The sequence below is a fragment of the Oryza sativa genome, chromosome 8, assembly GCF_034140825.1.
Source record: "Oryza sativa Japonica Group chromosome 8, ASM3414082v1".
Lineage (NCBI taxonomy): Eukaryota > Viridiplantae > Streptophyta > Magnoliopsida > Poales > Poaceae > Oryza > Oryza sativa.
The window spans coordinates 25,904,967-25,918,706 of record NC_089042.1 but is presented as its reverse complement, the minus strand read 5'-3'; the positions used below and the strand labels follow the sequence as shown (position 1 = coordinate 25,918,706).

The 13,740-nt window shown below is 48.7% G+C and overlaps 5 protein-coding genes across 6 annotated transcripts; 3 read left to right on the top strand and 2 right to left on the bottom strand.

The window, feature by feature from the left end:
- The first annotated feature begins 902 nt into the window (after positions 1-902).
- On the top strand, positions 903-2,639 carry LOC4346054 (L-gulonolactone oxidase 2). Its single transcript, XM_015793106.2, has one exon. The coding sequence runs from the start codon at positions 935-937 to the stop codon at positions 2,459-2,461; it is 1,527 nt and encodes a 508-aa protein (XP_015648592.1). The 5' UTR covers positions 903-934; the 3' UTR covers positions 2,462-2,639.
- Positions 2,640-3,576: 937 nt separating this feature from the next.
- Positions 3,577-4,928, top strand: LOC107281813 (retrovirus-related Pol polyprotein from transposon RE2). Its single transcript, XM_015792683.2, has one exon. It carries the CDS (start codon positions 3,600-3,602, stop codon positions 4,791-4,793), a length of 1,194 nt encoding a protein of 397 aa, XP_015648169.1. The 5' UTR covers positions 3,577-3,599; the 3' UTR covers positions 4,794-4,928.
- Positions 4,925-6,610, bottom strand: LOC4346053 (uncharacterized). 2 transcript variants are annotated; one of them, XR_010734575.1, is made up of 4 exons: positions 6,023-6,603; positions 5,728-5,900; positions 5,539-5,653; positions 5,319-5,451 (listed from the first exon to the last, which is right to left on the bottom strand). XR_010734575.1 is itself a non-coding variant. In XM_026019885.2 (3 exons), the coding sequence occupies exons 1-3, from the start codon at positions 6,451-6,453 to the stop codon at positions 5,598-5,600; spliced, it is 660 nt and encodes a 219-aa protein (XP_025875670.1). In that variant the 5' UTR covers positions 6,454-6,610; the 3' UTR covers positions 4,925-5,597. The 2 variants fall into 2 exon arrangements, 1 of the variants encoding a protein (XP_025875670.1); XM_026019885.2 differs by having other exon boundaries at positions 4,925-5,653; positions 6,023-6,610.
- A 2,102-nt stretch (positions 6,611-8,712) lies between these two features.
- LOC4346052 (xylanase inhibitor protein 1-like) lies at positions 8,713-9,996 on the bottom strand. The gene has a single exon (XM_015792684.3). It carries the CDS (start codon positions 9,953-9,955, stop codon positions 9,008-9,010), a length of 948 nt encoding a protein of 315 aa, XP_015648170.1. The 5' UTR covers positions 9,956-9,996; the 3' UTR covers positions 8,713-9,007.
- Positions 9,997-12,507: 2,511 nt separating this feature from the next.
- LOC4346051 (xylanase inhibitor protein 2-like) lies at positions 12,508-13,598 on the top strand. The gene has a single exon (XM_015792685.3). It carries the CDS (start codon positions 12,574-12,576, stop codon positions 13,465-13,467), a length of 894 nt encoding a protein of 297 aa, XP_015648171.1. The 5' UTR covers positions 12,508-12,573; the 3' UTR covers positions 13,468-13,598.
- Positions 13,599-13,740: the final 142 nt, after the last annotated feature.

Genomic DNA, 13,740 nt, shown 5'->3' with positions numbered 1-13,740 from the left:
TCAAGTAAATAAAACCGGAGGGAGTACATATATAAGATCACAAACTATATTCTAACAGGCCCAACATGGCCTAAAATAGTCCCACAAAGGCACTTTTAAGGCAAAAATCTCCCGAAATGCAACAACCTATATAGTTTCATTGAAGTAAAAATATGCATATGTTTTGTATGGTGTGGTTCAACATTTGAACTATATAGGCGACCCGGCGAACCAACCAGAGTGAACTGGTTTTAGTCCAACAACCCAGCTGGGTCAACCTTCGGTCTAGATTTTTCCACTATGCATGGTAAGCGCTACACCGGCTGGCTCCTTGGGTGGTCGGATGGGCAAGCCTGAGGATCAACATATTTCTTTTATTTGAAATTTGATAAAATTCAATCCAAATTTGAAACTTTCTGACTAGAGATTGTATGCCCCATGCAATATTTATGAGTGGATAAGGGACCGGAAGTTGTATGCCCCATGCATTCGCGCAGAGAAATGTACTATAATTAACCACACGAGGGTCGCGCGCGTACGTAGAAAAATACATATGTGCCGGAGTGCGTGCGCCAGATCCGCTTCTCACGCGCACGTAGCTAGAGTCGTCGCCTGGGAGTAGCAAAACATGCATATATAAGCATAAATTATAAGCAAAAGATGATTCGCTATTTAAACGAGTGAGAGTGTAGTAAGCATGAACTAACTATATCCGGAAACATTATGCACTACCCTCGTGACACTGACATACATAATCTAATCAAATTATGTACTACCCTCTCGATCGATACTATGCAATACATAAACTTATCAAATTATGTAACTATTCTCGCGACACGTACACACCAACACATAAACAAATCAAAGTACCAAACCATGTAGCCCATGCCACTATATATATGCATGCACATCATCGATCAGATTGCAAAACGAAGAATAACACACTAACTTCACCATGCAAGGTTCAGTAGGAGTCCATGGCATCCTCCTCCTCGCCGCCGCCGCCGTGTTGACGCAGTGTCTCCTCGCCGCCGCCGTTAATACTCCGGTGGTCCAGTGCGCGTCGGGGACGACGAAATGCACCGTGACCAACGCGTTCGGCGCGTTCCCGGACGGGTCAACCTGCCACGTGGCCGCCGCGGCGTTCCCGGCGACGGAGGAGGAGCTCGTCCGTGTTGTCGCCGGCGCGGCGGCGTCGGGGACCAAGATGAAGGTGGCCACGCGGCTCGGCCACAACTTCATGAAGCTCTCCTGCCCCGGCGGCGACGGCCTCGTGATCAGCACGAACGCGCTGAACCGCGTGGTGGGTGTGAACGCGGCGAGGATGGAGATCACGGTGGAGAGCGGCGTGACACTGTCTGAGCTCATCGACGCCGCGGCGCACGCCGGCCTCGCTCTGCCGCACGCGCCCTACTGGCTCGACCTCACCGTCGGCGGCCTCCTCTCCACCGGCGCCCACGGCAGCTCGGTCTCCGGAAAGGGCGGCGCCGTGCACGAGTACGTCACCGGCATGAGGGTCGTCACGCCGGCGCCGGCGAGCGAGGGGTACGCGAAAGTCCGCGTGGTCAACGCCGGCGACCCGGATCTTGACGCGGTCAAGGTCTCCCTCGGCGTCCTCGGTGTCATCTCCCAGGTGACACTCGCGTTGCAGCCGTTGTTCAATAGGTCGGTCTCGTTCCGCCGCCGCGGCGACGGCGACCTCGCCGAACGCGCCGTGGCGTTCGCCGGCGAGCACGAGTTCGGCGACGTCGTCTGGTACCCAGCCCGCGGCGAGGCCGTGTTCCGGATCGACGACCGCGTCGCCACCACCAAAACCAACACGATCTCCTCCGGCGATTTCCAGAACGTCATCCAGTCGTCACGGTCAACGGAGCAGCAGCAGCACGGAGACGTGTTGCCGTTCCAGGCCGGCATCAGCGTGCCGCTGTCGAGGGCATCGGCGTTCATCCGCGACGCGCAGCGGCTGCTCGACATGAACCCCGGCGCGCTCTGCGGCGGCGAGAACGGCGGCATCCTGATCCGCTACGTCAAGGCGTCGACGGCCTACCTCGGCAAGACGGAGGACAGCGTCGAGTTCGACACGACCAGCTGCCGCCATGACGGCGACGCGGCGATGCCGGAGGAGATGGAGCAGATGGCGCTGCGCAAGTACGGCGGCGTGCCGCACTGGGGGAAGAACCGGAACGTGGCGTTCGACGGCGCCATTGCCAAATTCCCCAAAGCCGGCGAGTTTATGAAGGTGAAGGACGCGTACGATCCCGATGGGCTCTTCTCCAGTGAGTGGAGTGACCAGGTGCTCGGCGTCGCCGGCGCCGGTGGTGTGAACGTGGCGAGGAACGGGTGTGGAATGGAGGGGCTGTGTGTTTGTTCGGAGGACGAGCATTGCTCGCCGGAGAAGGGATACCTCTGCCGTCCGGGAATGGTGTACCGTGACGCCCGTGTGTGCCGCCGTGTCGCCGGCGACGCCTACGCCGATGCATGATCGAACTCGATCGTCAGAACATGACACGTACGACGGCTTGTATGTACGTGTAGTGTGTGTGGCCATGCTATGCAGGCCGCGTGAATAATGTAGTAGTACTGGCAGTTAAATCTGCACGAATGTACTGCTACATGACTGCAATTTCTAGTTTTCAAATAAAACATGTTTGCTCAGATCAGATCAATGGCGTCGATTTTCTGAACATATGTTTCATTTTCGATTCAATGGAAAAAAAGTAGTAAAACATTTCAAGGCTCAACTCGATCGATTTGGTTTTAAAATAATTGTGGACACTGCCCAAATCAACTCGATATGGCCCGGGCCAAAAACAACACCATCATCATAGTATGAGCTGCTGAAGTAGGTATGGCAAGTCATTTCAAAAGAGTAGGGATCGATGGCAATGGTTCAGATGGGACGTAGAGCAAGAACATGTCCGAGCCATGCTCGCGAGAACTAGCCCGGTGTTAACAGAATTGATATATTCGGTTTTATCTATGCCGAACAGCTTCTAGATATTAGGAGATAGTTATCACATGTGCTGTTATCTCCTGTAATCTAGCTCTATAGTTGAAACCTTGTACGCCACGGCTTGGGGCTATTCCAGCCATCGCTATTTAACACGCAAGGCAGCGCAGCACGCGATTGTGCGGTTGCTTTCACCGAAACTTTACATGGTATCAGAGCTGTAATCCAATCTATCTCTACCTCTCAATCAATGGCGTCCTCTTCCTCCAACGCCGCAACCAGCAACCTTTTCCAAGGACACCCGGTCTCTGAGAAGCTCGGGAAAACCAATCACGCACTCTGGAAGGCCCAAGTCACCGCAGGAGTGCGTGGGGCGCGCCTCTACGGTCATCTGACCGGCGTGACTCCAAAACCAGATGAGGAGATCACCGTCACCGAAGGTGGAAAAGAGGTGAAGAAGCCGAACTCGGCTTATGCAGATTGGGAGGCTCAAGACCAGCAAGTTCTTGGGTACCTCCTCTCCTCCGTCACAAGAGATGTACTCGTGCAAGTTGCAACCTACGAAACAGCAGCAGAGGTGTGGGGAATCATCGAACAGATGTACACCTCCGACTCTAGAGCGCGCTCCATCAACACTAGGATAGCGCTCGCAACAACCAAGAGAGGAAACATGACCATCACGGAGTACTTCACGAAGATGAAGACCCTAAAGGATGAGATGCAGGCCGGTGGTAAACCACTGGATGACGAAGATTTTCTGCAGTACATCATCACCGGCGTCGGCCCTGAGTTTAGCGAGGTCGTGTCGGTGGTGTGTGCACGAGTGGAATCAATCTCAATTGGAGAGTTGTACTCACAACTCCTCAATTTTGAGACTCGCAAGGTGCTGTACAATGGAGCACAAGACACTGGAGGGTTTGCCAATGTCGCTAATCGTGGCGGCTTTGGTGGACATGGCGGATCTAACGTTTGTCGTGGCGGCGGCGCTCAACGTGGGCGCGGGCGTGGCGGCAACCAAGGAGGTCGCGGCGGCGGTCCAGGAGGTCGTGGCCGTGGGCGAGGATATGCCGGCCCTGATCTCCGTCCGACTTGCCAAGTGTGCTTCATGAAAGGACACACGGCTCCAGAGTGCTGGCACAGGTTCGATGACAATTATGTTAATGATCAAAAACATGTTGCAGCAGCCACTTATGCAGGGTATGGTGTCGACACAAACTGGTACATCGATACCGGCGCCATTGACCATATCAATGGCGAGCTTGATAAGCTCACAATGAAGGAGAAATATGAAGGGAGCGATCAGATCCACACTGCAAGTGGAGCAAGTATGGATATAAGGCACATTGGTTCTACTATTGTTCATGCCCCTAATAATCAAAAAATACATCTTAAAAATGTCCTATATGTACCACAAGCAAAGAAAAATCTAGTTTCTGTTCATCGTCTTGTTGATGATAACTCTGCTTTCCTTGAACTCCATCGTGATTATTTTTCTCTTAAGGATCGGGTCACCAGGAAAACACTCCTTAAAGGAAGATCATGGCGCAGGCTCTATCCCCTTCCAAAATCATCCTTGAAGCAAGCCTGCAGTGTTGAAAAGCTCTCCTTGGCCCGGTGGCACAGTCATTTTGCTCATCCCTCATCTTCCATCGTCAAGCAAGTAGACAATAAATTTCATCTTCCTTGTTCGAGTTTAGCAAGTGAGTCGGTTTGTAATGCTTGTCATCAAGCAAAGAGTCATCAGTTACCCTTTCCTATTTCCACTAGTGTTTCTAGGCATCCTTTGGAACTCATATTTCCTGATGTTTGGGGTCCTGCTCCTGAGTCTGTAGGAAGAAAAAAAATACTATGTGAGTTTTATTGATGATTTTAGTAAGTTCACTTGGATTTATCTCATTCAATATAAATCGCAAGTGTTTGAAAAATTTCAAGAGTTCCAAGTTATGGTGGAAAGAATGTTTGATAGAAAAATTCTAGCTATGCAAACCGACTGGGGAGGTGAATATCAATCATTAAATTCCTTTTTTCGCAAAATTGGCATTGTTCATCATGTTTCTTGTCCTCACACCCATCAACAGAATGGGTCAGCTGAACGGAAACATAGGCATATAGTTGAAGTTGGTCTTTCTCTCCTATCGCATGCCTCAATGCCTCTTAAATTTTGGGATGAAGCATTCCAAGCTGCCACATATCTAATCAATAGAGTTCCCAGCAGAGTTACTCAAAACATTTCTCCCCTTGAAAAATTATTTCAGCAAAAACCGGATTATGCCTCTCTTCGAACCTTTGGTTGTGCATGTTGGCCACATTTGCGCCCTTATAACAATCACAAACTTCAATTCCGCTCCACACGTTGTGTGTTTCTTGGGTTTAGTAATATGCACAAGGGGTTCAAGTGTCTTGATATATCATCCGGTCGTGTGTATATTCTCGGGATGTTGTGTTTGATGAAACCATATACCCATTTTCTGAGCTTCATGCAAATGTGGGCGCTCGTCTTCGTGCTGAAATAGCACTTTTACCTAATGGGGATGAACTAGTATTGAATCATGTGGCTAATCCATTGCAAAATAATTTTCCTGCTCATAATATTGCTCAAGATGGTGCACCAGAATTTTCAGCCGCAGAAGATCCCGTCAGCGATCCCGGTGATGATTCTCTGGAGCAGTCAGCCGAGCGGTATGGGGACGAGGCGTTCGAGTTCAGCCAGCATGTCGAGAAGGTCTACAGAAAAGGGATCTAGAAGATGTGAGAAAAGGCTTAATGCAGTCAAGATTCAGTGAGGTCGATCTACGAACCTAAGTTGTGGTGCATAAGCGGAGCCAAGTCGAGACCTGAAGGGGAGTGACTAGTCGAATCCACGACGCGCTCATCATCTCTATCTATGGCCCCTGGGTCCCGAACAGGGGAATGCGGGCTAGTCGATGAGTCACGGTGTTCAACAACTGAAACATCCGTGCTAACGTTTACTCTGCAAAAGCACCTTCAAGACATCACAAGGAAAGACAAGACATTCTCACAGAGTACCGAATCGAGTACTTAAGAGTTTAAATATTACAAGGCCTTTTAAGACCACTGGGTTATAAAAATTACCCCTGATAGAAGGGGAGGATGCTGTCGGCGATCGGGGCGACCTCTTCCGCAAATTGGAGATGGCCCGAGTTCGCCTCGCCATGGCGAAGGATGTTCTCGAGGTCCAGCTCCGGGTAATTGGCCCTGAAGCAGGCGAGGATATGCGCCGCGCCAATACGGACTCCGGTGGTCGCAGTCTCCCTCATTTGGCTGGTATACTTCGGGACAACGCTTTCCAGCACTGTCACGAGTTCCGCCAAGGCCGCCGTCATGGACGTCTCGTCCCCGAAAGCAGGAGCCTCCACTTCTCCCAGACTAGTGGCAGTTTGGTGGAGGGCTGTGTAGCTAACCCGGAGGGATTTCTTCAGCTCGTCCATATGGCCGTGGAGCTCGTCCAATCGTGCCTCCAGGCCCTTGTACCGGTCATTGGAGCCGGCGTAGAGCTCCTTCATCTTGGCGAGGTCCGCCTCAGACACCTCCAGTTTCTTCTAGAGGTCGTCCATCCTCTCATTCGCGGCATCAATAAGAGTACTCGAGTTCGCAATTGAACTCGAGAGCTCCTTGGCGCCTTCCTCGAGCAGACGACGCCCCTCCGCAATTTTCTCCACCCAGTTCCGAGGACGGGAGATTTGCGGGAGGGGAGGGGTCGTACTTGGAGCATCAGGGCCGATTCGGACGCCGCAACAACAGCCGCTTCCGCAGCTTGATCTTTCCCCGAAGACAACGTAGTCGAGGAAGCTCTAAAACAGGAGGTCGACAAAGGACGTCGTCAGGAGAAATCAAAATATCCCGCGCACCTAGTCGAGCGAACAGGAAAATTTACCTCGACTGTGTGATGGGGATCAGCTTTGAAAGAGGGACCAGCGGGGCAAGGGGCTTTGCGGGACCCTACAGTTATCAGAAGATAAGGATACGGCATAACGACGAAGATAGTGAAAAGCGTTCCGGTTGAAAAACTCACCTTCCCGCTGCTCGGTGGAAGGGGCATGATGAGCCGCCAGGACGACGGAGCCGTTCCTTTTGCAGAAGGAGACAACAAGGCCCCCGATGAACTCGGGACAACCTATAGAAAAGAGATCACAGAATCAGGACAGAGAAGATGTGTGTTTCGCATTTTCCAGTAATTAATTTTCTCAGAAAACTTTCTCGTTACCTCAGACGATGCCGCTCCTCACGTTTTCTCGGCGGCTATGGTTGTTGGGACCTGGGAGGCCGGGGCTGCAGGGGTTGAGAAAGGCGTAGGGATCAGATCATCAGAGAAATGCGGGAGCTTTATCCCCACAGAAACCCTAAAGTAATCCTCTTCTTCCAAAATGATTCTATGAAAGAAAGTCAGAAGATGAAGATCTGAGGAGAACCTGGAGCGACGACGGTGGGTTCGTCCTCGACGGTTGGGCCGCCGTCCGCGGTTGCCGTGTCCTCTCGGCGCGGCTTCTTCGGGACCTTCTCCGCAACAGTCGAAGCCTTGTTCTTCGTCATCTCGCAGTATGGATAAGAGGCCGGCGGGGAGGAGAATGAAGATCAAAAGGCAATGGTGGAAGGAAGATTAGAGAATGAAAGTGAAAGGGCGTCGAGCGAAGTGAACGGCTCGCCCCTGTGGAGATCCCCTTTTATAGCCCGATGGCCCAACGGTTCGGTTTCCGAGATTTTTCCCACCTAAGTTTTCGGGAGTCTGTTGAGGAAAGTGGATTTAGACTTCAAATCAAATGAACAGATACTAGAACCCTGGCATTGTCCTCGGGATCACCTTGCCTTCTCGAATTTCCGAGAACGGTCATAAGGGCTCACATAGACAACCGGGTACGAAACAGACATCGGATGACATTTGAGTTGAAGTCGGGGGCTACTGTCAGGATTACGGATAAGGGGTATCCTCGTTACCCAAAAATACAGAGTACAAGGAAAGGTATACCTGCACGAATACAGAAAGAAGACCAAGATATACAAGGAAGCCATAGGAGAATACGGAAGGAGTCCGTATACCAAGACTAAGACGGAGACCTACTCGTAGAAGATAGGGGCTTTCCTAAGCCGTGCGGGCCTCACGGTCCGAGTCCTACACGAGGACTGCTGGTAGCTCACGGTATAAAAGGATTACCACCCCTATGGGTCGAGGACGGATCAATCAAGCCACAACAGAAGTCAGAAGCATAATTCCGTAGCCATAGCCACCAAAACCGTCGAGATTGTATTCGATTCTTCCGACTACGATTTCACCGGATTCCTGTTTCCACACATTGTACTCTGTACTCGGGATCTTTCCCACCAGCAATCCCATATAAACTGGAAGTTGGGTTATTACCTTCTCGGGGCCCAAACCAGTATAAAATCCTTGCCTTAGCTTTCCAGCGATGTCGTACTACATTAGTCCTTACGCCAACGTTTCTATGATTGCTACATACCCCGTCTACGGATACCAGCCGTTGACAGTATTGATAGAGAAGGAGGGAGAGGTTGATTCTGGGATTTTTCAGGTTAAACTGATGGGCCATTTTTTCTATGGCGCTTGCATAAACAGTGGATGAAAACTTTGCTCAGCGCACATCTATTTTTCTGTCGATGACTGATAAATCGAATACGGGGTCGTTTGTACCCAGAAAATTCGTTGATACCAAGACTAACAAAAATACATGATAAACATAGAGGGAGATATATTTTTATACAGGTTCAACCCCGTCAAGGTTAGTAGCTTACAAAAGCACGTAGCGATGTAGGGTATCCAAATTGCGCAGATAATAATACTCAAAATACTAGCTTTCGCTAGCAAGATAAAAAAGGGAGAGTACAGACTGATACGTCGATCACACATGCATGTATGGCGGCACACCGAGTTGTGCACATAAAAAAAAAACACTAGCTTTCGCTAGCAAAGATTACAAAACAACATGTACTAAGTAATGATTACTGTGATAGTGATTGAGCTATATGCACGCACGGATTGGACTGATGATGGAGGCACACGTATATATAGAGAGATTATCGTTGGTTGATCTCTGAATCTTATAATTAAGCCCAGGCACTGACATACCGTCCGTAGTGAGTGATGGAGTCATAGTAGCTGTTCCAAAGCATCACTCCTCCGTAGGTATCCGTCTTCTGCACCGCCGGCAGCAGCTTCCGGTAGAGCTCACCGACGGCGACCATGTCATTCTTCCCCGTCAAATTCGCCGCCGCGAGCCCCAAGTAAATCTTCCCATTATAAGGGTAACTCGCCGACCACCTGTTCCACTGCGCCATGACGCCGGCGAGCCCGGCATGGTTGTATGAACACCTCGGATCATCGTAGAACCTGACGTGGATTCGCCGGAAAAGGTAGGTTTCCAGCGCCTTCTTCATCCTGGGGTCAGAGTCGTCGTACGCACAACTCACCGTCGCCGTCAGCTTGAACCCGATGGGGTCACGCCAGTGGCGGGTGTCGTAGTTGATCCGCTCGGCGATCTCGTAGTAGTGGTCGGGTTGACCGCGGTCAATGAAGAAGTCAATGCCGACGACTGTGACGTCATCGCCGAATGGGTGGTAGACTCCCGGGCGGCTGCCGCCGAGGAAGGAGTTGTAGAGGTTGTCGGCGACGTCGGCGGCGGATTTGGAGGAAGGTAGGGAGTAGTCTTTTCCATCGCCGCCGCCGATGGAGAGGAGGACGTAGACGGCCTTGAAATGGCAGTGGGTGATGTCGGCGCCGATGTGGCGGAGGTCGTGGCCGGAGAGGTCGTCCCAGTAGCGGCCATGGCCGAAGAGGCTGTAGAAGGAGATGATGACGATGTTGTAGAGTCCACTGTCGCAGACTGAACGGAGGCTGCCTTCGTTCTTGTTGCCTCCCCAGAAGACGACCACGTTCCGTCTCCTTCCGGCTGGATCGATGGCGCCGGCGAGGTTGGCCGTCGCCAAGAAGGAGAGAAGAAGGATGGCGGCGAGGATGGTAGGTGGTGATCGCCGGCGTTGTTGTTCGGACGCCATTGTTGTGTAATTGTGTGTGGAGTGCTGTTGTGTTGGGGGGTGGAGAAATTAGTTGCAGGTAAGTTCGTATATATAGAGATGCATATCCATGTAGATGTATGTAGGGCCTTGCTCAGGAATCATTAGGCGTGTCGTTGTAGCCAGCAACTTGCAAGCTTTTTTGGACCCATGGATATATACTGCGTGCTGTGCTTGCAGCTGCATTCATCAATCCTCTGTTTCTGAAGGTACCATTCTAAAGCCTTGTTCTATGGAATATCGATGGGTTGCACCTGCAAAACAAGGGATGAAACATTACAGGTCAGTCTTTGCCTTAATTAATCAACCATTTCTCATGAAGAGAAATGCTCTGTTTTTATGTCCTCTGTTTCGTACCATCTGTCCGCTCTGTTTTTGCATCCTCATGTTTTCCCGCGACTAGTCTGCTTTAATAGTCGACTAGCCAATGAGTCGTGCGTTACGCGACCATCAGAAACTGTAATAATCGTTTAATGTAAAATATAACATATATACAATTTTACCAAAAAGTACAGTAATAGTTGATAAAAAATATTTGAATTTATAATCTATGAATGAGTATGCTGTCAAGAATACCCATTTACATAAGAATAGATATAATAGATGATCTTATAACAATCGGCAGGCATACATAGTTTCGAAGATCAATGAGATATTGTAATGGGTCTGTTGTGAAAAAAATGTTGGTAAGATAAAGCGTAACAATATGACAGTCTCATAATATAGGAATCACCATAAATAATGTTTGTGTTTGAATATTGTAAAGATTTTTTTACAACTCAGAATATTGTAAAGTTATATAGTGATAGAGTGCTCAACATTGTAGATAGATATAAAGTGGTTTGACAGTGTTTATAAAACAAAATATGAGGATTTTTATCTTCTTCTGCTACTTACTATCTTCTCTTATATTTTTACATGTAAGAGACAGGGGACCAAGAGTCTAGTAGACTCTAGAGGCCTCCAGATTTAAGATTTGCTAGGAGTCAACCACATAGTTCACCTATCTTTTTTGACCCTACTAACTGACTACTGCATGCACCAATCCACCATTCAAACTTAATCGAACGGCCTACAATCCACTAAGGCCTTATACCATTATATGGCATCGATCAATGATGGTCACTTTCTAGGCCAACTTTTGCGATGTCTCTGCATGCGGAAAAACGGATTGACAAGTCTTAGCTTATCGTCTTATCCAGGCATCCATGCATGCGCCATGAAGAGAGAGCAATAATGCTCTGTTTTTTACGTCCTCTGTTTCGAACAAACGAAGCTGTTGAAAGCAGAGTACTGCTCTGTTTTTCCGTGACGAATCTGTTTTCCCACACTGATTTTACCATACCGGCAGCGCAGCACACAGGAAGAGGCTAGCTAACATGCATGCATCTCCTGCCCTGTTATCACCAAAAAAAAAAAACAAACATACTCATGAGAATTCGCTTTTGTGATAGACAAGTACCCAAAAGGAAGATGAGTGGCCTAATTCCCTGCCCCTTGCGCAAACGACAATGCAATATTTGCAGAATGCTATCCAGCTGTTGCCCTTCAAGATGTATGAACAACATCCTAGTACATACATACTCCCTCCGTCTTAAAAAAAAAAAGACAAACCCTAGATTTCCGTGACAACGTTTGACTGTCCGTCTTATATGAAATTTTTTTATAATTAGTATTTTTATTATTGTTAGATGATAAAACATGATTAATACTTTATGCGTGAATTATCTTTTTAATTTTTTTATAATTTTTTCAAATAAAAAGGACGATCAAACGTTAGACACGGAAACCAGGGTTTTTTTAGATGGAGGGAGTACAGCACGACACGATTAGTTAGTTTTGGATCGAGATCGACCAGCACCGATGACGTGGTAGCCGCTGGTCGAGTCAACGGTCAAATCTCATCAACATATCCAACCCACATGCATCAAATCCATCCATTAACCTATACGCATCCAAATCACGCACACCACAATAGACCACTACCTAGGTGCCTAGCAGCAGCTAGACCCCAAGAAAAAAGATTGCTCCCTCTGGTTTTCAATGTTTGACACTGTTTACGATAGAATATTTGACCATTCATTTTATTTAAAAAATTTATCTAAATATTATTCTGAAGTATTTATTTTGTTACGAGTTGATTTATTACAAAAGATATTTTAAGCATGACTTATATTTATAAATATTTAAATATTTTTTTTAATAAGACAAGTGGTCAAACGTGCACTACACAATCAACGGTGTCAAACATTAAAAACCGGAGAGTACATTACATAATCACAAATCTCTTCTTCTCTACATTTAAGCAATTCTACGGTACTTGAGGAGTGTCAAACATTAAAAACCGGAGAGAGTACATTACATAATCACAAATCTCTTCTTCTCTACATTTAAGCAATTCTACGGTACTTGAGGAGATACCATGAGGTACCAAAATTTTAGTGTAAAGGTAACATAAGATATCAAATTTATAATAGAAAAAATAATACTTTATAGTACCTACTTAAGAACCGTAAAATTGCTCCTCTACACATAGGAGTACATCAGAAATCACTTCAAGCAAGCTCACAGCCACTGTACACTGACACTGTCGTTGCAAAATGGCTCTCCCTCCCTTACCCTTTGCACTAGCAGCAGCATTGCTGCTCACAATAATCTCCGGCCATCTCGCCGCGCCGGCGACGGCGGACGGCTACGTCGGCGGCCTAGCAATCTACTGGGGCCGTCACGCCGACGCCGACGAAGGCACCCTCCGCCAGGCCTGCGACACCGGCCGCTACACCACCGTAATCATCACATTCTACAACGTCTTCGGCTACCACCCCGGCAACTACAACCTCGACATCTCCGGCCATGACGTCACCGCCGTCGGCGCCGACATCATCCACTGCCAGAAATCAAGAAACGTCACGATCCTCCTCGCCATCGGCGGCTACGGCGGCGGATACTCGCTCCCCACCTCCCAATCCGCCGCCGATGTCGCCGACAACCTCTGGAACGCTTTCCTCGCCGGCCGCCGCGCCGGCGTGTCGCGTCCGTTTGGCCACGAGGCCGCCGTTGACGGCGTTGACTTCTTCATCGACCAGGGCGGCGCCGATCACTACGACGAACTCGCTCGCCGCCTCCACGGCTACGGCGCCGGCGTGATCTGGACGGCGACGACGAGGTGCTCGTACCCGGATCATCGGCTGGAGAAGGCGCTGGCGACGAAGGTGTTTGATCGGATTCATGTGAGGATGTACGGCGCCGGCGAGATCGAGCGGCGGTGCGTGATATCGTCGAGGTATTCGTGGGAGAAATGGGCGGCGGCGTATCCGGGAAGCAAGGTGTATATAGGGTTGGTGGCGTCGCCGGAGCAGGACGAGGCGTGGGTTTTTCAGAAGGATCTTTATTATGAATATCTGCAGTTTGTTACCAAGCTGCCTAACTATGGTGGTTTGGCTGTCTATGATAGGTACTATGATAAGAAGGCTAATTACACTGGTGAGGGTTAAATGGTTAACGATCGATCGTCTTTGTTGATGTACTGGCTGAATAATTAAAGAAGATCCCTCGTGTTTGTAATGTTGTGATGGAAGAATAATGGACGAATAAAATGAGGTCTCTAAAGAAGTTATGTATGTAACAGATGTCAGTTCATCATATAATAAGGGCCTCATCGGATGTTCTAAATGGCCAAAATACGGAAAATGCGTTTTCATAAATAAAAAATAATTTAAATGTAAAACTTTTGTACATGTGTTATTCGTGCTTCAAAAAACAAATAT